Genomic DNA, 25,891 nt, shown 5'->3' on the forward strand with positions numbered 1-25,891 from the left:
ACAAACATCATTTTACAATCAAGGTCACATTTCTCCACAGCGAATATATGCTTCTCGTTTTTGAGAAATGAAGTGCGCGTGGCATGGAGGGAAGAAACCAGAAACAGAGCGTGGTTGGGATTTTATTTTGAAATAGCTCTTTGCGTTGCACCGGAAGTGGTAGGCGCCAGTCAAACCGAGCCTGCTGCAGGATCAGGATGTGAGGACAAAGATCCCACCTGAGCGATGGTAGCACACGGTGCGTGAAGATGGTCAGCTAGCCAGCGGCATCCTTCTTGCTGACCCTCTGTTTTATTTTGGTCAAATGTCAGTAAGCGTCTCGTGACATTAGATCCGGTCGACGCCAGCAGCCGAGCAGTGGTTTCCAGCTGGGCTTTAACAGAGAGAAGATGGGACCTGCACCGATTCTCCCGTAGCCTGTGCCTGTGAGCCAGCGACAATGTGTAGGCCTGGTGTTATCAGCAATTTAACAACAATATTTTGTCCTTCAAATCAATGACCATGGACGTCAGAGACGTGCTGCAATTCGCCACTGTCACCAGGGGCCTCTCTTTATTGTTTCAGGTCAGTTTTCTTAAGGATGGGAAATCTGGCAGCCTCAAATTTCCTTCTTTGAATGACCCTGGAAACACTTCGTTAGTGCATTGTAATAGTGTATCTATGCATGTGCCAGAATGAGACTCAGAAGTGCTTTATTGATCCCAGAATGTCTAAATATGTGCATTAATTCTACAGAATATTATAACAGTAAATACACACACACACACACACACACACACAAAAATAGTTTTGCATGTTTCTCCTGTTTTGCAGTAGTCTGTATGTGATGCAGGCCTTGTTTGTCTCCTCTCAGGTTGTCTTGAATGCTGCCATCCCTGACCATGAGGCTGATGCGTTCAGCCCCCCACGGACAGAGGAGCCTCTGTACTTGGACTCTACAGTGGAGTGGCTGTTGGGCGGCCTCTCCCGTTGGGATGCCGAGCATTTCCTCTTCATCGCCGAGAGAGGGTACCTGTACGAGCACAACTTTGCTTTCTTCCCCCTTCTCCCTGTCATCCTCCGTGGCCTGGCAGAGACTCTGCTGTGGCCCCTCAGCAGCTGGCTGACCGTGCGGGGCCGTCTGCTGCTGGCTGTCGCTCTGGGGAACAGTGCCCTCTTCCTGCTGAGCGCGGTAGCCCTGTACGCGCTCAGCCGAATAGTACTGCAGGACAGACGCCTGGCTCTGCTCTCCAGCCTGCTCTACTGCCTCACGCCTGCCAACGTCTTCATGACCGCCGGATACTCCGAGAGCCTGTTCGCCGCGCTCACGTTCGGTGGTCTGTTCCTCCTGGAGAAAGGGTTCACTTTCAGAGCCTGCTTGGCCCTCGGCATAGCCACTGCAGCTCGATCCAACGGACTTGTGAACATAGGATTCCTGCTGTATCTTCCATCACTGCATGCTCTTTCCCAGATTCGTGTATACCGTACGACTATAAAAGGTCACACTAAAGTCTTCCACTATATTTTGGTCATTATTCGCCTCCTGTTCACTTCTCTATTAGGAACTGCAATTATTGCCCTTCCCTTCTGTGCTTTTCAGTACTACGGGTATAGGACGTTTTGCACACCGTCTGTCTCCTTGGAGCGGATCCCCCCTGCTCTTCTGTCACTGGCTGAGAGGAAGGGCTACAGGGTCCCAGATGAGAACGGACCCCCACCTCTCTGGTGCATGAGACCCCTCCCCCTGCTTTACTCTCATATCCAGGATGTGTACTGGGATGTGGGCTTCCTCCGCTACTTTGAGCTGAAGCAGATACCTAACTTCCTTTTGGCTCTGCCCATGGCTACTCTTGGCATAATGGCAGCTTACGCTTACTACCAAGCCAACCCAGACCTGTGTCTGAGACTAGGACTATGGGAGTCGGGTGCCCATAAACGGCTAGACAAGCCCACCCCTGGATTATACAACCCCAGGGTGTTTGTGTACATTGTGCATTCTACAGTGCTCCTGGTGTTTGGAACATTGTGCATGCATGTGCAGGTAAGGAGGCCGCCTTTATAACAGAGAGCATTATAATCAGCAAATGTGAGAATAAGTGTTCATTTCAACTCACTGCCTTTGTGAACCTCCACCCCTAGGTTCTGACCAGATTCATGGGCTCGTCCTCTCCTGTGCCCTTCTGGATCAGCGCACATCTGCTCCTCCTCAACGAGCCGCTGCTTCATCGACGGAAAACCTCAACACCCAATGTACGGCTATGGACAAACACCTCCTCCAGAAATGGATGCAGTCATATGTCCCATAACCCCATCACAGCCCTGCTTCCACACTGGAAAATCTGCTCCCCGACCACACAATGCATCTTGGGATACTTCATCTCTTACTGGGTACTGGGTCTGGCACTGCATTGCAACTTCTTGCCATGGACTTAACTTGATGCATTCCTGTGAGCTTAAAATGCAATACTTTCATACAGGGCTGGGTTATATACCATACTGGTTTGAATCCATATGAAAAAGTATTTTCACAGCATATCAAAAGTATAATTTTCCCCAAAAATATAAAAATTGCATATTGCAATAGCATTACAAAGAATTCTTCATGGAATCCACATAATGACAGTTTATTAAAAAGCTTAATTTGTACTAGGGGAAAAACAAATGTCAGATATTGTTATACCATGTATAGTAAGAAAAACACTGGATCACCATGTTCTGGCTATATTGCCCAGCCCTATCTTCACAAAATAAATAATAGATAATAACAATAAACAATAAAAGCCAGTTATATAACTCATATTACTCATATGGTTAAGAGTTATTGTTTCTTTGATTTAAATGCTTATTTATCAATACTCATTAGTTAATGCATTTGAATTGCACATTTTTTGTCAAACATGTTTGGAATTGTTTGAGAACTCAGATGTACACTGTACCTGAAATTTGAGTGATTATTAACTGTGGGATCTTAAATCTTGGGAAGAGCTTTGGTTGTACTGGAAAATACTAAACATTTGAGTTCTTGGTGTAAAGATTTAAATGTTCACTCTTTTCTACAAGGTTGCACTGCATGGTTGGAAGAATGAATGAATGAGAATTGACGTTAAAGTCTGGACTTTTTGAATGTGGATGAATAAAAATAGGATTTTGTTGCTGTATCAGGTTTCTTAGTTTTGCATTTTTAAATTATTTTATTTTCCATAGTAAAATAATAGTAGTAGTAGAGACTTAATCAAGATTTACTTATTTTGTCAAATATTTAACATTAGCCTGCTTAGTATGTAGTTTGATTATCAAGTTAGCCCTGGAGTTAAAATTAAACCTTTTTTTTTTTTTTTTTTTTTTTTTTTTCCAACTTTAGTTGTTTATTCATCTGGGCCCATGAACAATTTGTAAAGATAATTTTCATCCATAGTCCCCAGGGCAGGAAGGGCACAATAAAATGGCAATCAGCACCAGGTATATGAAATACAATATACAGTATAAAATACACAACAATGTAAATACACAATTTAAAATACTCTAAACAAAATACAATAACATGATCCTGGTATACCATGTAATAAAGGTAATATTTAGAGCAATTCTGAAAATGTATTCACAAATTCTAATTCTGATGTGTGCAATATGTATTCTCCAAATCTAATTCTAACTACAGTATATGAATTAGGGATGTTGAACACAGTGAAGCACTTCAGTTCAACGTGAGAAAAACTGGGTGAATCTTTCCTGTCCAATGTGAAAGAAAAAAAGGTAAATCAACTGAAATAAAAAATGGCATCACATTATGCAATGAAAAAAAAAAAAAAAACTCTCTCCACATCCATGATTGGTATGAACTCCAAGCCTCTCCAGCATCCCAAGGTCGAGGACACACTGCATAATGTCACGGGTGACATACATACAGAAGACTGACCTCACATTCAACCTCCCCGAGCAGCGAGCCTCTTACCTGTGAGGCATCCGACCCCTGTCAGCATCAAAAAGCACCGATGGTCCTGACAAGTGCGCTGTGGCCCCTGAGCCGGCGTTACTTAATGCTCTTGAGAAACGGCCTAAGCAGAGACAGATGGCATCCAGTTCAGACTGCAGATCTGCTCATGTTGAATACTTGCAGTCATATCCAGTGGATGGAGCACTTAAGTTGCCAGATTTTACAGGAAGACAGATGAGGAGAGGAGCTGTTGTTGCAGCTGTGAGTGTCATTGACAATGTCCATGAACAGCTCAGGAATATTCCAAGTGATTAATCAAGTGTGATATGGAATGAAGAACTTGTCATTGCAGATACTGAAAAGCAAGATGTGGCTAAGAGCAGTCACAAAGAACTGTGATTATACAAAGGAGAGTTTACAGTATCAAGTATCTATTAGCTGAGCTCACATTATTAGATAAAATTGTGTGCACACAAGTCTTTTCCTGGTTTAACTGTGTAGCACCGGACATTTCAGACAACATAGTTCATAGGATCCTCATCTTGATTCCTTCCTATCAGACCTCAGGAAACCGGGATGGGAAACAGTCCACAGGCTCAGATGAAATTACCAGAGGAGTTGTGCATCACGTCAAGGCCGTGCTAGGCTCACAGGGACACAGATTCAGACAGGCCTGGCACTAATAAATCTGGCGATGGTGAGGCAGACTGGCTCGTCTAAGGCGTTTAAGAAAGGTCTAAGGCTGCAAAGGAAGCAACTCGTCATAGCAAAGGCAAGATGCTGTTGTGAAGAGAGCCTACAAGCTCCAGTCAGAGGAACAGGAGGAGTCTACAGTTCCTCATAAATATGTGAAAGGACCTATCTCCTTGTATCCAACAGGTAATGTGTGATATAGCATACATTCCCCTTTTTGCAGTATGAGACAGAGCTCCTGTAGCTTATTTCCTACCCACCCACCTCTGAATGCATTACTATACAGGAGTCTAGCCACACACACAAGCAAGAACTGAGCCCATTTCATAACCTGAGGAGGATGGATCAAGCTTCAGTTTTAACCAACTGCTAGAAACACAAGTATTGCTGAGTGTGGAAATTAGTGCATTTTAATTCAGAATTCACCCTTAATATATGGGTCAAGTTTGTTCTTTATTTATACCATATGAAAGGGGGTTAGCAAAGGCAGCAATCAGATGCATGCATACCTGTATAAAATATATTTAGTTTAGTTGTTTTGTCATGCTCTAAATATTCCTTCTGCCCATTTTATTCTTTGTTTTGTCAGTCTAATCCATCTGTTTCTGCTGTATGTTTTCTATTATAACAATTTTTTGACGTATGTTCCCTCCCTCTTTCTGCAAAGCATGCAACACGAAATAAAAACCTGGTAAAATAAATGAATAAATACAGTCGATCATTTTAGATTTTGTTGGTTGTTTGCATCAGCCTCAGTTTATGTGTTGATTCATCGTGCATCAGTAATTTGTTGATGTGGTCGTGATACACAGTATTTGGGGCTGCCAGTGCCAATCAAAGCAGATTATCGTGAGCTGCAGCCGCTCAGTAGCTGCAGATCTACAAACCATCCCTGCGCCGGGCGGAACCGTACGTGCGTCAACGTGCTCGCCGTGACGTCTGTTGACTGACGGTAAAAAAGAAAAAGGAAATGTGAATTTTGCCAGAGCTAGGAGCCAGTCCTTTTGGGTTTTATTTTTAGATTAAAGTGTGAGTTACTTGGGCGAAGATTAATGTTTACCAGCGGTTTCACGTTTTACTACCAAACATGGTAGTTATTAACGGCAGTTCAACACGGGAACTCGTTCTGCTCTTGAGCCTGGACAACGAGGAAGAAAGCCGCCGCTGCTGGTCCGCTAGCTAACGTTAGCTCTCAGAATGGGAAACTGAGAGCTAACAAGCCCCCAAATCTGTTGTCTCTCACACCATGAGTGGACCTTGACGTCGTTTTCGTCGAAAACACGAAGAGGAAAAACCCCGTCTTGTGTGCCTTTAGCTACCTCTGAACTTTGTGTCGGTATGTTGTACATGATGAAGAATTGCGAGTACCAGCAGATAGACCCGCTGGGCACTGTCTGTGCCCCCCTCGTCAACACCACCGTTGCACCGGGAAGAGTGCCCAGAGGCTGCGGAGGGAAAATGGGACGTGTTTCCAGGGAAAGAACAGATTTATTGCGATGGACGGATCATTCTCGCCAGACAGAGCGGTGTCCTTCCGCTGACACTGGGCCTTATTGTTGTCACTAGTGGCCTTTTCTTTGCTTTCGAGTAAGTAGCGTAACTCCTCTAAGTCTGTGAATGCGACATGCGGATTGAGAAGTTGCTTGTATGCTGTGGTATGCTAACGTATTGCATAATCATGCTCTTTCGGCGTTATTTTATTATATATTAGTCTTTCTCAAGCTTGTTTCCCATTAAAGCCAATGACTACTCGCGACACCCGTCACAGGAATAGTTCATTAACAGAATAACCACCTGTTCAGGTTGTTCCATTTGCTTTATCACAGGAGGCGACCCCCCAAAATGATCTGACGACCCCCTGTTTGAGGCTTGATTCACGTAATGTTACGGAAAAGTGACTCATGTTCTTTAATGTCTCCCTGCAGTTGCCCTTTCCTGGTGGATCATCTGACGGTCTTCATACCTGTGATCGGAGGGGCACTTTTTGTGTTTGTGGTCATCTCCCTTTTGCAAACCAGCTTTACAGACCCAGGCATCCTGCCAAGGGCCACGCCAGAAGAAGCTGCAGATATAGAGAAGCAGATAGGTAAGGCAGACATGGGGAACTGCACACTTGCAGGACAGATGGGGTCAGAGAGCTTTGCCATATGGGGGATCACTGAGGGAAGCGCCAGTCATAGAACTGCAGACCAGTTGGCTGACCTAAGCAGATTACTCTCTCTCAGTGTTGAAAAGCACAAAGGCCAGGCAGTGCTCTCTTTGTATGTTTTTATCACAAGTTATATCAATCTGACTGGTTCATGTGTTGGTTATCTGGTTATCTTGGTATAAATATGTGAGTAAACATCTCCCTCTGCTCCTTACTATTTCAAGATACCTCAGGATCCTCCACGTACCGCCCTCCTCCGCGGACCAAGGAGATCCTCATCAACCAGCAGGTGGTAAAGCTCAAATACTGCTTCACCTGTAAAATGTTCCGCCCTCCCCGGACATCCCACTGCAGCCTGTGTGACAACTGTGTGGGTAAGCAGGATGGGGGAAAGATCATAAATAATAATTCAAAGAAGTACACTAATTAAACATACAACTTACTATAGTTGCACAATTCTGATCAATTCTGATCTGCTGTATAGTGTCAAATCATTTTACTTCTTCATACAGTATATCTGCAACCATTTAATCATGGTACTAATTTAATCAACTGATTAATTTCTTGAATATATGATTTTGAAGATTGACAAGACATCATAAAACCATGACACTCCTGGTCTTACACCAGCTAGTTGCTATTTCAGCTTTTCCACTACTCACTTAAAACTCACATGAAATGTGTTACTAGTTAAAATGTAACCATTGATTCTCTCACAACAAGTGAATATCTTTATTACTTAAAATGGCAAACCAGTTTTGTTTTGGTATGTTCAGCAGTTTAGTTTGCTACAAAGTCCATAGACTATAAAGTATTAGATCATCATTTGGTAGGCTGAAGCAAGCAGGTAATGGCTGTTTGTGAGAACAAAATATCTGTTACCAGCTCAAAATGTTTGCCCTTTTTACTGAAAGTGCTGTGTCTTTATTGGATGATATTAATTTCAGGATGGGACTGAGTTATTAAATGCTGCTGTTTAATGTATATAAAATGCCAAGCATATAAAAAAAACACTGCTTAAATCCAGTCTTGGGAAAGTGGTCATGATATGAGTGGGATGATATTCTTTATTATATAAACTGACCCCACTCTTTGTATTTTTTGTCTCAGCATCATCCATACAAATCTGTTTATATGCAGCTTGCTGGGTGACATCCATCTCTTACATACTACTGTAAACTTTGTCTGTGCTTTGTGTACTGTTTTTTGTCCTCAGAACGATTTGATCACCATTGTCCATGGGTGGGGAACTGTGTTGGCAAGCGCAATTATCGCTTCTTCTACAGCTTCATCATTTCTCTCTCTTTCCTGACATCTTTCATATTTGGCTGTGTCATCACACACCTCACTCTACGTAAGTATTCTCACTTCCCACAATAGACTTCACAAATCTGCTGTCTTTGTTGTGCAGCTGTCTTGTTTTGAGCCAAAAAAAAAAAAAAAAAAAAACACACACACACACACACACAAGAAAAACACACATTTAATTTGTTGTTTTTTCTATTTTCCCCAGGATCTCAAGCAGGTAAAAGCCTTGTCCAAGCCATCCAGCAGAGCCCTGCAAGATATCCTTTGTATACACCATATTCTTACATAATTTGTCAGAAAATGAGATAGGTGTGATCTCGTCACTGGTGCTATGGCTCTGCACAGAAACAACAGAAGCTTGACAAGGCATTTCCTGCTGCTCCTCAGCCTAAGCATACTTAATAGGATCAGAGAGGTAGCATGTAGCATGCTTTAAGTCAGTGCTTTTAGACAGATGGTTTTTCAGTAGTAGCAGGTTTGCTGCCTCATGTCCTTATGGGATGATGTCACTGGCTAGATAAAAATAGCCTACATGACAATACAAGCTGGTTTATTCTGTTACTTACAGACAGGGGTGGATTAATTTCCTTATTTTCAAAATCGTGCCTTAATGCAGTCAGTAAAAGTGCAGCATGTCAGTGGATGAGGTGGTTAGACATATTAGTCACTTTGCAGTGTCAGTTTAATGGTGATGGGCAGGGAGGGGCACTTGGACACACAGGCATTTGGTATTTTACTCAGTTTTAATTATGCAGCCTTTATTGTAGCTCTGTGTCATGAATAATCGCGAATAACAGCCATGTGTTGTCAGGCCTTGACTATTCCTTGTTAACTGTGGTGGAATTGGTGATTTGTTTCTTCTCCATCTGGTCTATCCTGGGCCTCTCAGGCTTCCATACTTACTTAGTAGCCTCCAACCTCACAACCAATGAAGATGTAAGTATTTATTCTTCTATATAAGTTTTAAGTTTTCAAACACTTTGTAGTGGTATGTTATTAAAGGGTAGGGCTGGACAATATAGGCAAACTCAAACATAATATTTTTGACCAAATGCCTCCATATCAGTATTGTAACAATATTTTAGGGATAAGTATTGATGCTTTCACAAAATGTTTACACTATCAGATTTTTTTTTTTGATAAACAGTCATTAATGTGGATATGATGACCATCCAAGTAGAGGTAAATGAGAGAACAACTTCAAAGTCTAACAAGTTAAGGAAATTGTATCCCTTTACTGTAACGCAGTTGTTAAAACAGGAAAAGACAAAGATATTCAAAATCCCAGATGATGTGCAGTCTCATATCCTAACATCAATATGATACAGACATATTGCCCAGCCCTAAGAAAAGGTTATATCAGCCTTTAAATAACAATTTATCCACCAGACGCCACTCACCTAATGGCATCTGTGTTTTCAATGTGCAGATAAAGGGCTCCTGGTCAAGTAAAAGGGGTACAGAGGACACTGGGAATCCTTACACTTACAACAGTATTATAACCAACTGCTGTGTGACGCTGTGTGGCCCCATGCCCCCAAGGTCAGTAGAAATGTTAAGAATCCCCTCTGATTCCCCTCTGAGCTAAGATCATGTTCTACATGTACAATCATTTTATGTGAGGCTCTCCCTGCATGTCACACTCGTCAAATTCTAGAAATATTTTCCTCTGCTTATTTATCAGTTGCTTCAGGAGCATTTCCTTTAAGATTACAGCTATTAGACGTCATGCTCACCTCATCCTCTGTTGTTGTGTTCCAGCCTGATTGACAGAAGAGGCTTCCTGCCACCCGATGAGGTCACCCCTGCTGCTTCTGCTTCAGAGATTGAGCTCCCACCCTTCACGGCCAAGAATGACATGCACATGGTAGGATGAGCCAGCTTGTGGTCCCTCCCAAGTCCCGACAGTCCTATAGCTACTGTATTCCTCCCCTGTACCCTCTGTGCCTTCTCCATTCAGTCGTGTCCACCACTTCACTCTCCACACTTACAGCCTCAGTCCCCCCACTACAGTTGGCTACATACCTTAAAGCCGTGTCCAGTGTTACGATGTTATGATGAAAGTTGTACATTTTACACTCACTAGCTGTGCAAAGGGATTGTGCAGCAAAAAAAAAAAACTCTCCTTAGGTAATTTATAACAATGCAGAATACTGTGGAAACAATAATACTGCTGTGTCATTTGCCTTTTGGCTCGAGAACAAAGTGTTTGTGCTCACTTGTAGCACTGTCCTCCTTTGTGGAGCAGTTGAAAATGTGGGCGGGCAGTTTTTGTTCCAAAACAAAGTATGGGTCCGAAAAATGGTTTTGAAGAGATTCTGAAAAGAGTCTTAACATCCAGCAAGGAAATTGTCACTGGTGTTATGTTGGTCAATGCCTCTACCAAATATATTATGATCATTATGTGCTATGTGACAGGAAAAATCTTGCCTTTTGCGCTGTTCAGTTTTTACTTGTATTTATAGTTGTTTAATGTTTACCTTTATAGGAACTCTACTTTTTTGCTCTATCTACCTCTTAATTATGCAGTACTGAGTTTGCTTAGAACGTGTGGTAAAGTTGTATGCACGCAAAGGACTTCATTGTCGGTTTTTCTTTTGGACACATTGGTTCTAGCACAAATACTTTTGAGCAACTGGTATTAGATTTACATTTTGTGTTACATTTATTTGCACATATTCACTGATCACGTGTCTCATGCCTTGAATTATTATTTAACTCTTGTATTTGTCATTCATAACAACATTGTTAAAATGTCAAATGTCTTGGTTATAATCCTTTTTATTTTCTTAAACCCTCAGAAAATGTTTTGCTTTTACCTATTTTATTTTCCTGAAAGGATTAACAAGTGTGCTTTAATGTTAAATAAACATATTTTTATATTTTGGAATTTTGACCTCTGTTTTAAATATACCTCATCCACTCTTTAAGTATTTATGTGTCTTACGAGTTCCTGTGGTTTTGAAGTTGTTTGGCAAAGTTGTGTATTGTGATATTGATTTTTTTTCTTTTTAATTTTTTTTTTTCATTTAAAAATCTCACTAGATGTAAATTAGTGAATGTATGGGATCATTCACTATGAAAATGTATGCTGTATCTCTAAAGCCTAATCACTAGATGAAAGATTTAACACCCAGTGTTGTGCTGTATCCATTCCACCCTGCTAGGAGGAGAACTGTCAGGATTTTGCTTTGTCCTGCACAGCCTGAAGGGCACTGCTGCATGTAGAGGGTTGATGGTAAGAGTAGGGTTGAACGTCAAACCAAACACAGCATCTCTCCGCTTGCCATCCATTCTTTCTTTGTTCATGCTTTATATACTAGGAGTATTTGGGTTGACTCTGTCATCCTGTAATTATTTTCTTTCCTGTGTAATTCTTTGGAAGATCTCATTTTTCAGTTTGTCATGCTTGAGCCAAGGGCAGTAGGGGAAGATGTAGCGATTGGTTTTGATCAGACTCATGGTCTGGATGGCTGCACTGTGTGCCTGAATGTGCATGCTTCACTTACCATTCATCAGTGTTTTTACATTCTTCAATTCATTAACATTTGTTCACTCACTTGGTGCTGGATGGAACTTGTATATGAAGGCTGATGATCTTACTCTTTCCTTTCTGCAGTTAGAGAGTAGTTTTCTAATTTGTGTTTGAATCTGTTGTGCATGCATGTTGACTAAAGCAACTTCTTGTCATAGATTTTACATTGCTCCTTACCTTTATCAGACCCAGAGGAAACTAAAGGAGGAGCAGCTTCCTTGCATATGTTTGAATCTTCCCTTTTCCCTTGTTCCATACTGTCTTGTTCCAACTTGTTCCAACTGCATTGCTTATATCTAACTCACTTCCTCCATGCTGCTCCATTTTAATCAAACAACTCTCATCATTTTCACTGCGCTCGATGCTGTTCCAACTAATTCTTTTAATCACATTGCAGAATTTTCTAGACACATTTGATTTATTAACAATGTTTTGTTGCATTGTTACTGCTGGGCATTACGTAATATAAATGGATCAGCTGGCCTGTCTCTTCCCTTTCCTTGACATCTCTGTTTCTTCTCTTTCACGCAGTGCACTCAGAGTACCAAGGACATGCTGGAGAGGGTGGTCCACTCTTACGATATTCACGGCCTCTGCCACCCTGGCACTCCTAAGACAACTCCCTTAGGCCAGGAGCCCCCCTCCACAGAGCCTCCATCCCAGGGCTTCTCAGTTCACCAGGCCTGCCAGTCTATGGCCAGTCCTTGCCCTCCATTCAGCAGAAGCAGCAAAAGCGCCTCGCTGCACTCCATCAATCCAGCTTTTCGCCTGGCTTCTCCCTCCCCTTCTCTCAGCCGCACCACCCTGATTCTAGGGGATGCATCTGATGTTGGTTTTATTCCGCTGCCGTGAATCAACTCTGTTAACTACGAGAGGACAGAATGAATCATAGTGGGCCTGTCCCGTCACAGCTGTGGGATGCTGCTGAGTCACCAACACACTTCAGTATCACTGGATGGGCAAAGTTTTGGGCTCTAGAGAAACTTTTTCATTGCTGTGGTCATGTTGTGCTTCATTGTTTTGGATCTCAGGATGTCATTGTGATAGTAGTTGATAAAGCATTAATTGGGGGATTATTATTTTCTATGAATTATATCGATAATGTCCTACATGCCCTTCAGGTTGGAGGTTAAACTTAGTAACTAACACTGATGGCAAGCACAATGAAATGATTTTTTTTAACATTATTTTTTCAGACACAAAACATGTCTCCACCCCTTCCATAGAACCTCAAGCCATACATCTTCATTTGCAGGTGTTTCAGCATCCTAACTCACAGCCTTTACAGTATTTAGTTTCCTTCCAATATCTTATGCAAACAATTCACAGATTTTTAAATCTGGGAATATTTTTACCTGCAGATGCCAAGGGTCTTGAGAAAGCTTAATTGTTAATCGCCCTGGTGTCCTCTGGATAGTGAGCCATGTCAGACTTTTCAATGCAGAGCTAGCTATATGTGATGTCCTCTCATTAACCTGTCGCTTGGATATAGGTCATCACAGTATTGTCATGTGGATCCTGTTTAGCAAGTGCTGTTGTTGCTGTCAGGGTGCAGGGGTAATCAATTTGACGGAGGAAGACAAGATGCAGTTTTAATACGTGAGTATGTCAAGGTCGCTGCTGTAACTATTTTGTAATCAGCTCTATGTTTGTGCATTGACTGTTTTGAAACTACTTGGGGGGAATTTTATTTATTGCTTTGACTTGATATGTTACTTGTACTACTGTAGGAGACTGCTCATGAAAGCGTGTTGGATGAGTCTTATAAAAGCTAAGGCTTTCAGAGAATTTGTTCAGGTGTTCATTTTTAATTACTGACACTATTTGACTAAAATGTATAGCACATATCAGATCATTTCACATAGCTCATCAGTGTATTTTTGAATGTCCACTTTTATGCTTCATCTTATGTGTTAAACTTTACAACCAAGGGTTTTCTTTCAATCAAAACCAAAATTCACCACTGCCTACTGAGTTCTGGGCTGCAGTATTCAGAGCTAACTCAGAGTTTTCTATTAATGTGACTAGGATGTTTGAAATGTGAGCTTGCATCTGCTTTTCTTTCCTTAGTGCACATAAACTGTACATTGCCTGTCATGGGCATGTTGATAGTTACAGCACAGGCTAGTTGTGACATGTGGACTGTTATACCATGTTTCAGGCAGAGTAAGGTTCTAGAAATGTTAGATGACACCTCTAACAGGCTGTGACCTTTGCTTGCTCTTGTGGCATGAAACTCAATCCTCTCATCGAAGGTGGAGTACATTATCTTCTCAGAGTAAACTGCAGGTAGTTCTTGGAGCCACTAGGGGGCAGGGTCTGCTTACCTATTGAAATGAGGACTGTGTTCTAGTCTCATTGTACATTGTAGTCATGTGAGAACTTTTAGAAGAAAGGCCTTTGGATGTTTTTTAATTGAATGTTGAAATAAGCTGTACATAGGTTGTGAGTTTGTGAAGCACCATTTTGTGAGTGTCAGTGGGTCATCCATCGATCAATCTGCATCAACATGTGTAGCTTCCTTGGCGGTGTAAAATGTGTTGGCAAATACAAGCAGTGCTTGTATGAGAAAAGTTCTTTTTGTATTTTGTAGAAAGTAAGAAATCTATATAAAACAGTGGAACTGTAACATCTGCCCAATAAAAATGATCAGTTTTGTTGACCTGCTGGTGAATATTTTTGTCTCCTCCTTTCTGTGAATAATTAGTTTTCTCTGTTTTTCACACGGAAATGGTACATACCATTCTTGGGCTTACTAATGGCACAGCAAATCCTGGGCCTAATTTGGACAAACCACAATGATCTCAAAGTGCCCCATGTTGAGGAAACTAGAAAATTCAGCATAAATCAAAAATAATCAGGTTCACCTTTTATGCATTAACGGTCGTACTAGTTGGTTCCCTTATGGAAACAATGAACAGACAGATGTTGATCACCATGTGCTCAAAAGGGCAAATGTCCATTCATGAAAGACTCTGCGAAGACATACATTATGGATTCCAGATGACCAAAACCTTTCACTTTTAAGAATATATATTCATGTATTTGCGATGGAGAGTTAAACGTGGTTGGGTAGCAATACTATGAGTTCAGTCAGAAGACAGGTATAGTGAGGCTGTGTTATGTGATTTACCACAAAATCTAGTGGTCTACACAATTTACACAATTGTTTGCTTCCTTAGAAAGCCAATGCTAAAGAGGAGATACTACTTAGTTAATACTGCTATGCATGTCCTCTATCTGCCCTGGGATTCATGCAGACCAAAAAGTCGTGGACTGTGTTTTTTCCTATTGTAAATAGCCATGTAAAGTGGAATATCATCTTTCAGACTGTGGAAAATTGTTTCCTTTGCTTTGCTGATGACTTGATGTTTATTCTGTGCCCAGGGTTATATTTTTAAAGAAGGAGTTTTGCCTGTAATTATTGAAATTGAGAGCTGGGGAAAAATAGCCTGAAGGCCAGTGATCACAACAGATCGCCATAGTGGCTAAAATTGGTGGTTGACTTTTCTTAGGCATTACTGTGTGCTAAAAAGTGAGCATGGTATACCCAAGTAAAATACTGCTTTAAGGCACATCAAAATCACTTTTTTCCCCTCCTTTCCTGAGGTCTTGCCTAAATGTGGCAGCTGTTGCCTCCTGCATGCAGGTGTCTTATACAGGATGCTTTTGGACTGACACTGAGGCAATATTACAACACTGCAACCTCTGTGAAACATCTTACATACAATGCAAAGATGATGCCATGCATATGAAAGACTGCATAGGAGAGCTAAATTTTGGATGTTTGGGAGCAGTGATACAGTTTCAATGCAGTTTCACGCTTGATTTTGTTGTTTTTTTCACTCATGTATCTGCATTCTTAAACATTTTTTAAAGCGTATGCATCTATTACCTCATGTGTCATCAAAAGACTCGCTTAGGCATATCACTGTGGCAACACATCTATCTTATCCTAACTTCAAACAGATGGCCATGCAAACCATTTGTGTTTCAGAAAAGGAAAAAGCCAAAGCATCATTGCTTTAGCATCTGTGTTGCATAGCCTCCCATCACCAAGCAGAGGCTCTTTATGTGATCAGTGCTATAAAATACGATTGTGAATATAATATTGAGAACAGTGTTAATGTTTGACAGTGCCAGTGACAGTACCCAGTCACTGCTGTCTAATGGGTTTATGCTTCAGCAGAATACACATGTAGCTCATTTGATTCCTGGCTGGTTGAAGGTGATTATTCGCTCGGTGGAGTGTATCATGCTTGTTAACCCCGACTGGTATGGCACAGACACCAGACCAGCACTCCCCAGGCCACCCAGTCAGTAGGGGTGCATGGCCAGCTTTACCACTGCTTTGGAGCAACAAGTTGATGTGCTTTTTATAAGCTTAGGAGATAAAGTTGGAGTTATTTCAGAGAATGGGGTTTGATCAGAGAGAGGAGGCAGCATTTGCCGGCACATGTCTTGGCCCATGTTGCTGAGCGACTCAGACACCTCTTCTTTAATGTGACTGTGTAGTGGACTGGATGGAGATGGGCTGGTCCACTTCCATTATTTTCAGTGGTGATGGGGTAATTGTGTGGAATCAGACTAGACAAGACTTGGTTAGTCCAGTGTCTAAAGTGACACTTTTACTTGGCTGAGGCTCACTTCTTTCTTGGAACTCATGACAAAGATGCAGCAACTGAACTGAGAGAAAGGCACTTCTTTCACTTAAAACTAATAAATTCCAGCTGTTGGAAGAAAGAATCCACCACCATTTATCTCCAGCTGTCACCCATCCTGTGATTCATCATGCTCGTTCCTCTTCAGTGAGACGCTTTTGGACTGCTGTCATATGTATAGGAGTGTGTCACAGGACTGAAGTACCCCCTGTAAAACAAACAAACAAAAAGAAAAAAAAAAACAAAAAAACAGATGACTCACAGTCAGGGCTGTTGTCAGCATTATCGTCATGATTTCAAGAGTTAAAGTGTGTCTCTATGGTGGGCAGTGAAGCTGGACCAAATTAGCCCAGGACTGAGAAGAATGAACTTGCTGCAAGGAGGGGGCACCTGCCAACATGCACACGTTGTTGAAAACACAAAACAACTGAATCCACAGTGCAAGGAAGCTGTTGGGTGATAGTTAATATCCTGAGTCCTGAGCAATGAATGCTATGCTATCGGGTTGAATGTATTTTTTTTTTGTTTCATATTTTTTATTAATGTGTATACAACAACAACAAAGGCACTTACACATATCAGGACATATGTTAGACGTGTTCGTATAGCCCATCCAATTTGAATTTAAGAACAAACAACAGGAACAACAAACAAACAACCAAACAACCAAAAAAAAAAAAAAAAAAAAGGGGGTGGGGGCTATAGTCAGATAGACAATACAGTGAGAGGAAATATTTAGACATAGTCTATATAATTAAGCAATTAAACCCGTCACATAAACGTAAGAGAAGAAAATAAATAAATAAAAAAAAAAGGAGTGTGTGGTGGTGGTGGTGGTGGTGGTGGTGGGGGGGGGGGTTACATTGTCGCAAAGAAATCCATAAATGGTTGCCATTTATTGTAGAATTTGTTCAGGACATAACCTCCTTAATCCACTGTGTGCTGGAGGGAGCTGTTGTGGATTTCCAGTTAAGAAGGAGGTGGCGTTTAGCAATCAAGGAGGTAAAAGCTATTACTTCCAATTCTTTAGAAGAGTATTGGGTATACTCTTCTGGAAGACCAAAAATGCAAGTGTGTGGTGAAGTATCAATTATTTTTGAAAATACCTTAGACATGGTGTTGGAGTAAATTTGCCAAAAATTCGTCAGGGCTGAACAAGAGAAAAACATATGCGTAAGACTGCAGGGTGAGCCTCCACATCTGTCACAAACATCGAATGTATTTTTATTTGTTTGAATGTAAATGCACTTTACAAACCTCCTTGAACAAATTAAAGATACACTATGCATTAAAGATACACATGTACAAGATATTTTGATTTTTGCCCTTATTCTGAAATATACAATATTCCTACAAAGCTGTTTACATGGCTAATGAAAATGAATATTTTATATTTTATACTCCAACTTGGTCGACCTTGCAAACACAGTCTCAGAGACTTGGATATTTGCGCATATTCAAGTCTTTCATAATGTTTCAAAGTAGGTGTGTTTCTCCTTCTCCCCAGAAATTTGGGCATTTCTTTTGTGAATGTTTCTCTAACCCAGCCTTGCAAACTTTTGGGGCTAGTTGGTTGGAGCTAAGTGTAAACAGTCAAGAGGCAGTGTGTTTCAAACTGTGTTTAAAAAAAAAGCAATTGAGATGCACAGTCTGAATGTGCTGTATGCATGACCTAAGAATGTTCCTAAAACCCAAATACAGTAATATCTGCATATCCCGTGTGTCTTGCTACATTTGGCCTAATTAGGAGAATCCAAACGGAATATGCTGTTTACCGGACCTGTGTTAAATTCGGAATATTGTCATATTTGGGATAATAGTGGAAAATTGGTGTATATGCCAACTGACTGATGATGTGCTTACTCCACATTTTCGTCTCTTGAGTCTAAAGGGTCCTCACTTCAATTGGATCTTTGTAATTTTGCTTAGTGCACCTTTAAGTCACAGAGTTACCAATCCAGCAAAACAACCAAATATCCTCTTGGAAAACTGGGTAGCATTTTCTTTGAGCCTTCTAAGGTTGAGTGTGTGGGACACTCCTCTGAACACATCCCAGGTGCTCTTAATGTGAAAAGGTTTCTTCACAGAAGACCATGATGTGGAGCTGTTCCACTACAATGTCCAGCCATGTGTTTGAGTACTGCTTCTCCAGTTAGTTGTCCTGGGTGTAACATGGGTGGATGTGGTTATTTGTGTGTTGGCTGTTTGTTCATGGTGGCCCGTGCCGGCATGTGTATGAACACCTTGCAAGCATCTGAAGCCTCCTGTTTGCTTACAGGCCCTGCTGGTTTATTTATCGTTAAACCTGTTTATTAGGTTTGTTGGCAGCTGCAATTCGCCCAAAGATTAGACTGAATAACTATCAAACAGTCATGTTGGTTTGCTTACTGCACTCAGAATATGTTGGCGGATGATCAGTGAACCAATTTTACACATTTTATTGATTGTTGATTGTCGATCAATCATTGGACTTTGGATATGGCTGTCTCTCAATACCACACAGGTTGCACGTGTTATTACTGGTGGCATGTCACAAATGGATGTCTTGATCTTGATATGATCAGTTTTGATTGCACCACTTAGAGACTTTCGGCCTGTTTCCCTTATTCTCCTACCTGTTTGATGATTGAATTTTGTTTTTCCACTTTTCCAAGATACGATATCAAGCAAATTCTAGCAAATGCCGTAGTTGGGTATTTGAATGTTTTTTTCTTCACTGCACAGATTAGATAAGTGCAGGTAAAAAGATGTGAGATATCATCGGCTCTCGCAATGGAAAAATGTCGGTTTGGTGTGGTGATGTGGAAACAGCTCCCCATGGAAACCTGAGCATGTGCTACAGAGCTGGATTAGTGTACCAGTGTACCACAGGGTCAGACCTTATCAGAACGGTGGTTATCATACTGACGGCTTGATATGCGCTCAATCAAACTACTGAAAATGCCACGGCTTCTCCCAGATGGTATTAAAGATATCAAGGCTGACCGACCAGCAGATAACACATCACTGCTTGTTTCTTCCAGCCACTGTTGTTGAAACCAGACTGTTATTTTAATCAGCTGGCAAACAGAAATCTTAAGTCAATGGATTTTCATATCCACATATTTTTTCCATTGTACAAGATGAAACAGCATGGTAATTTGTTCACAGCTGCAACAGACCCAAAATGCTTATCCGTCTACACATTGTGCTGTGCTATGATCAGCATAAAGTCTTTTTCAATCAGCAGTGGTGACAAATATTTGAACCAAACAAAGATTTTTCCAGTGAGTATCTATTTATCACACTCACGTCAGTTTACTTCAGTGTAGGTGCTGATATTGGAAGTATTATGGCATAATATTACCGTTTATCAACACTTGCAAAGAGATCGTTTACAACCTCACAGCTCGAACATGATGCATAAAACATAATTCAGTCAGAATGTGTTTTGGCCCTTACAGTCTGCATGATTTTTAAGATAATATATATTCTATGGGGGGGCTAAGCATCCTCTTTTTTTCTTTCATAAGCATTGAGAAGTTCTATCTGTCTAGTCTATGAATTTAATAAATGAGGTATTTAATTTCAAAGATATTCTTCCAGTGTTCCATATTGTAAGCTGTGATGATATGTCCTTTAATGGCTAAACCCTTCTATTTGCTCCCATCCCAGGTGATTACAACATTGTTACTGTTGTTTTACTCAATATTATTGGTTGTAATACTAGTGTATGCATCCTGAGCCTGCAATGTTGCATAAATAAATATGTTGCGAGGAGACCTGGTTATGTAGCTACACTGATTTTGCAATAGTTAGGCCACTGAACTTCAGGCGCTTGGTCATGGTCCAGGTTTATGAAACAATAACAATAAAGTGAGCGATAAGCCTGTGATTGTGTCCCTCCACCAGGGAGGGAAGAAGAGCTGGGACATGGTGACAGACAGATAAAAACAGGATGCTGAGTCACTGAGGGGACATGACCAGACTTAAAACCACAGTGCTGAACTTTGCCATGGCTGTAGCGTTCAGTAGTGTGTTTTTGCAAGGCAAGAAGGAGTTAAATACTTCATATCGCTGATCATGTTTATGTAGCTTTAAATTAAACTATGTAAGGGTGAGAGAAGGGGCAGATGGAGAGCAGAAGGGACAGATAGAGAGAGGGAGGGTGTGTTCTGGCATAAAACACCACACTTGGTCTCTGTAGAGCGACCACAATGTTTAATTGTACAGTAAAATGTAAGGTGCACAGACTGGAGAGTATAAGGTGAATGGCGAGTGGTTTGTTGATGTAATCATAAACCCACGGAGCACGGTGTATGAGCTGCAGCTGCTGTGAGCAGGTCGACGGTATGTGACTCAGGCCAGCCTTTAGCCATGTGTGCAACGTCTGTTTCCCGCCTGCTTTCAGTTATGGCGCTGCATAAATCTCAAACCTTCACCAGAACACTCACATGAATCTTTTTAACCACGGCAGACAAGCCAAATTTGTTTTTGTTCAAAGGGCTGTTTGCTATTAATGTCAACAAACAGCAAGGTAGGCCCTGTCCTCAATTGGGAAACAACTGCAAATCATTGTTTGCAAATATATTAATTTATTGAACGCACTTTGTGCTTTTGCAGTCATAAAAGACTGTGTTGCTCTTTGAACATCCAGCTGGCCCTTTCTGACTGTGACCTGCAGTCTACTGGGAAAGCACGTTTGCTTAAGGTCTCAAACCTTCCAGGAGGGAGATTTAAGACACCTGGACGCTGATCTGAGAAACGTGCAGCTGACACATTTTTGTTAGAGCATTTCTGCACTATCATTTGGGCAAATGTTAAATTTGATTGGCAGCTGAGGGATAAAGCTGGCCCTCCTGCTCTCAGATGTTCAGTATCAGTTGCATGGGCTGATCTGCGCAGGAATGATCACGACCTTAACAGACACTGACACTGACACCGCTGTGCAGATAGACCTGGTCCAAACCCCTGCTGAGCTGAGCCTCACACACTTCTGCTTGGTTATCACAATATTTTCTCTAATATGCTACACTCTTTATCATCCCCCGATGGAAGACCAAACTTGTCTCTCAGCTACTGGATGGGGGTGTGGGGAGTTCTGGGAATGAAATCAGAGCCTGCTGCTAAATAGGGGTTCCCCCTCACTTCTGTTTAATGTTCCAGAGAATGGAAGGGGCCATTTCCTTTCCTGGTTGACTTTTAATGGGCAAAGGGCACACTAGGCACATGTGTCATTCATATGTCATTAGGTGACATGAGAAAATTGCGGATCATGTTACAGGAATTTCACTGGCTGTATTTGCTGACACAGCGGGACTCAAGACTTTAATGTGGAGCAAGATCTAAACAATGTATGCAGACCTCAGCCTGCTCTTTTGATAAAATCAGTGGAGAATAATACCAGACTGGGAACCCACAGTAGAATGCCTAGCCAACAGTTTTCAAAGAAGCAATAAGCAAGTTGTTTTTCTTCTTTGGTGTCCCAGACAAGACCTTTTGCTCAGCTGACCTGAGCCTTCTTTCCCTGTCCTATCGGGGTACGTGTGGGGAAACTGCATAACATGATTTAGGCTCCAATTAAGGGAGCTGCCCTTGTTGGGGCATCCTAAACATGAGAGGCAGGGGTGTTTTATTACCCGGGTCATGCATTCCTCTCCTCTATATGAGTTTCCCTTTAAGCAGGAGTAATCCACGCTGAGGCCTGCATGCGCCTGTCTATAAAAGACATTATACACCACAGGGAATCAGAGAAAATGTTTGAGTAACTGGCTAAAATCCATGTCTACATACTGTGTGCATGTATTCCTGTGGATGACATGCACAGGCATGCCTTCACTGTTTTTCACAGTTTTTCTGCTTTAGCTCTCAGTTCTTCGTCAGATGAGGTAGGAACTTGGTATATTGGGGAAATACAGATCTTACCGACACACTTAAATTATTTCTAATGCTGCAGTTTTTGGAATTAATTTATTGGTTTAGATATTAGTTTTGTTTTGGTCCATTGATTAGAACATAATGGCACTTTCTGATTTCCATTTTGTCTTGTTCTGTAATGCCATCAACTTTACACAGTGTGAGTTATAGGTTTGTTAAAATTGTTTCTGCTTTGGTTTGCTGTGTGCTGTCTCCCACACCCTTGGAGAGTAAAGAGAGCTGAGTCTTACGTAATGCACAGTATATCTCTATTTTTGACCCCGGAGCTTCTCAGCTCTTCAAATTATGCAATGATCTCTCTTGACCCAAGTCACTTCCCAGCTATGGCATGACTATGGAAGTGCAGAGGCTATACCTGGAAAAATACATACTCTGCATGGCAGTGTATAAGGCTGCAGCTGTCAGTGTTCAGTTCTTAACGTTGGGGAAAAAGTGTAATCACTGTAAAATAAAGAGAGAAGACAAGAGAAACAAATTTTATGAAATTTAAGCACTTCAGCAGGATAGCTCAGAGTAAGTTCACTACTCAAGTAAATGTTAACATCAACTTGTAACCAATGGGAAATACTTGCATTGAAGGCATATTGCAACCTTAAGCTTTTTATGCTTGCAGAAAAGTGTTTACAAATGTTTTGAGCATTATGCATAAATTAGAATTGTTAAATATTTGACATTTGTATTAATAAATATCCAAACAATTTTGTCCAACACAACTGAAATGTTTTCTTTTCCACATGCAAGAACATATTTTTTTGTGAACAAGACAATGACAAGTTATAGCATCAGAGCTCCTTTACATGACCTCCAGTTCAACTGTACATGCCCACTGGGTCTTCCACAGTGTAGCAGGGAGCAGGTTTACAATGCCACTCGAATGTGCAATGTATTTTGGTGTGTTTGTGTTTACTTTCACCACACACGGAATTGTTCTGCCGAGCACTACTGTAATCAATCAAGCAGGCACTGAGAACAATCTGACGTCAGCAGCATTGCTGCTTGCGTAACCCCTTTCCACTATCCCATAGATTTGTCGGCTGCAGCAATCCAGAAAAGTAAACTTGCCTCTTATCAGGAATTTTCTCTGTTGCAGGTGGGCCCCAGTGTCGAGGCAGACTGGTCAGCTCAACCAGGTTACACCAACTGCTCAACAAACATCAAGTTACCTGTCACCATGACAGACCAAAGCTTTTGTTCTGACAAGCAAGTCTCTCATAAGGTCATTTTGAGTCTATTTTGGCTCACATAATCATAAAAAAACAAAGGTAGATTTGAATTCAAAATGAATGAATGAATTCATAGCTAACAGTCAAGCATGGAAAGTGATAGCAGTGGCTGCCTCACTGCTCCAGTTTAACTACTGACCATGATACAGTCTTAACTTTGAAGAAATAATGCCGCCAGATTACAGGAACTCTATAGGTCTTCAGAATGACAAACACCCAGTGTCACAGAGAGCACGTTATCTGTCTTCACATGATTAGTCATTGTGACAACTCTCCGTTTAGTAACAGCCATGCCTTTACCACATGCCGTGACGTCCAATGACGTCTCTCTGCTTGAGAAAAGCCCGTTCCGCGGGATTGTTCCTTTTTCTGCACTCTGTCGATGAGACAAAGACAGATAGACAGATATCGGATCAACAAAGAATTACTGTCTGGCGTCTTATCAGCCTTTGCCATATCACCGAACCACAAAAACAGATGAAAAAACTACAACAGGCTGCATTGTGTGGCCTAATTTATTTTAAGAGGTTGAATATTTGAGTGCTCAGGACTAGCATGCTTTTTCACAGTGTTTGATTACAGATAGAACAGGATTAAGGCGGTGTCTTGCACATCATTTTTCAAGGTTTGATCAAACAGTGGCTATCTCACTCCGCCTTCTAGACTCACAGTCTCAGTAGTTGTGACTCCAGCAGGATGTGGACTATGGGATGAATGGAAGATCCAGTCATGTTGACTTAAGTTCATAAGAGGGGGAATAGAGAATCATATAGCAAGTTAGTATGTTAATCCAATACATATTCAGGCTTTTGTTGGTTTTGTTTCATTTATGTATTAATTCTCTTTGTTCCAGTGATTGTCTGGAGCTCAACTGATGAACAGACACATCTGATTCACTCCCTCTGACCCACAAACATCAGGCTATGAGGGAACCTGAGAATGTCAGGAGCCCTGACATTTATCTCCCTTTATTGTTCTCTGATTCCCAAACGTTTCTCTTTCAGGTAAATGGTGGCTTTGCTCCCAGGATGCACAGCTGCCACACGGCAGGTTATTTATAGCCTGATGACGCAGGTGTTTCACATCAGCACCTGGCAAGGTCCTCAGCTGGAGACACCTCTGCCTGGCAGCCCAACAACTATGGATGGTGTTGCCACGGGAACAGGATTATGTTGACATCACAGGATTTGAAATTATCTTCCATGGAGACAAAATCCACACTCCACCTACAAGACAGTTAGCAACCTTTGTGAGATGCTGCCAGCCACCAGACTGTTGGAGGCAAAAGTGTGTGAACAAAGAACACTTACACTACACACACTATACAACAATATATCTTGTGTGCATGTGTGTGCGTATGTGAATGCGTGTGTCCATCTGTCTGTCTGTTTGTCTGTCTGTCCATGTTTTATTGCTGCATCTCTAAGGAGACATGCAAGTCAATCATGAAATGAACTTTATACCACCATAAACGTTTTACAGGTGCATTAAGATGCTGTGTGGACAGATCTGAGAGGCTGAGAGATGATATAAACAGTAGGATATGTAGGTCATGTTGCCACGCTTCATCAAAACAGGAAAACAGGAAATTGCTGCAGTTTTTTCAGCCTTTATTGTTCATTGACAAGCCCCAAGATTGTGTAATACACATGCATATCTTGTAGTAAAACTAAATATTGACAAGTTTATATAGCTGAAACGATTGCAGCCAAATCTAATTATAAAATTTATTTTTGCCACTGTGTTACACCTGCCGATGAGGGATATTTATGTCAAAGATATGAAAGACCGCATGAAAGACAAGACAAGATAACAACATTAATGAGCCCCTGGGGCAAACTGGGCAAAGAAAGGAAGAGTGTGAGCACAATCAACCCATTCAAAACTGAACGGGCGAGGTCTGCATAACGGGAGTGAAATGACTGCACTTTCTCTTGAAGGATCCACAAACTAAGTAAACTAATCTGTTATGTGTCTGTAGTATTTGTTCTACATGAGGCCTCATGCTTGTGATGTAGCAGTGGACCTATATGGAACAAATGGCTGCCAAATGGTCTATTCTAACTGGAGGAATTTCATGATATGTGCATTAAATCAAGTAAAGATATGCTTCGAACTGCAGATAAAGAGGCAGAGTGGAAAGGAGTGGCAGTGAACTATCAGAAATAGCTGTAGAAAAAGTTAAGTGGAAAGCTGAGAGGGAATCATAGGTTATCAGCCTATACACACACCTTTGCACAATGGAGAGCATAGTAAATGGAGGCTTGTTGATGTGGTTGCAGGTTCCAATTTTCCATTGGTTGACTTGACACAACAACCCGGTGATATCAACTCTCCACTGAACAAACATTCATTCACTAAAGAATGAAGAGACTATACACAAAAATTGTGATTACAAAGCAACAATTTGCAGTTTTAATGGAATGCAATCATATCTAGTTTAAATACTCAGCTGTAGACAAAGGAAGTGTTGAGCGATAGTCTGTGTCCAGG

At 41.3% G+C, this 25,891-nt stretch overlaps 2 protein-coding genes across 2 annotated transcripts; both read left to right on the forward strand.

The window, feature by feature from the left end:
- The first annotated feature begins 170 nt into the window (after positions 1-170).
- On the forward strand, positions 171-3,137 carry pigv (phosphatidylinositol glycan anchor biosynthesis, class V). The gene is made up of 3 exons (XM_030073387.1): positions 171-564; positions 854-2,020; positions 2,119-3,137. Exons 1-3 carry the CDS (start codon positions 496-498, stop codon positions 2,410-2,412), a joined length of 1,530 nt encoding a protein of 509 aa, XP_029929247.1. The 5' UTR covers positions 171-495; the 3' UTR covers positions 2,413-3,137.
- Positions 3,138-5,513: 2,376 nt separating this feature from the next.
- zdhhc18a (zDHHC palmitoyltransferase 18a) lies at positions 5,514-14,272 on the forward strand. The gene is given in 10 exon segments (XM_030073399.1): positions 5,514-6,006; positions 6,008-6,193; positions 6,532-6,692; positions 6,980-7,129; positions 7,972-8,109; positions 8,269-8,320; positions 8,897-8,999; positions 9,493-9,605; positions 9,825-9,930; positions 12,130-14,272. Coding segments are annotated over 10 exon segments (1,392 nt in total). The 5' UTR covers positions 5,514-5,944; the 3' UTR covers positions 12,451-14,272.
- Positions 14,273-25,891: the final 11,619 nt, after the last annotated feature.

The sequence above is a fragment of the Myripristis murdjan genome, chromosome 16 (genome assembly GCF_902150065.1).
Source record: "Myripristis murdjan chromosome 16, fMyrMur1.1, whole genome shotgun sequence".
Taxonomy (NCBI): domain Eukaryota; kingdom Metazoa; phylum Chordata; class Actinopteri; order Holocentriformes; family Holocentridae; genus Myripristis; species Myripristis murdjan.

Bases quoted from the DNA above. Each gene is read 5' to 3' on its own strand.
- pigv (XM_030073387.1), top strand. From the start codon at position 496: ATGACCATGGACGTCAGAGACGTGCTGCAATTCGCCACTGTCACCAGG. The intron at 565-853 runs GTCAGTTTTCTT...GTCTCCTCTCAG, and splicing joins GCCTCTCTTTATTGTTTCAG to GTTGTCTTGAATGCTGCCAT. The intron at 2,021-2,118 runs GTAAGGAGGCCG...CTCCACCCCTAG, and splicing joins CATTGTGCATGCATGTGCAG to GTTCTGACCAGATTCATGGG.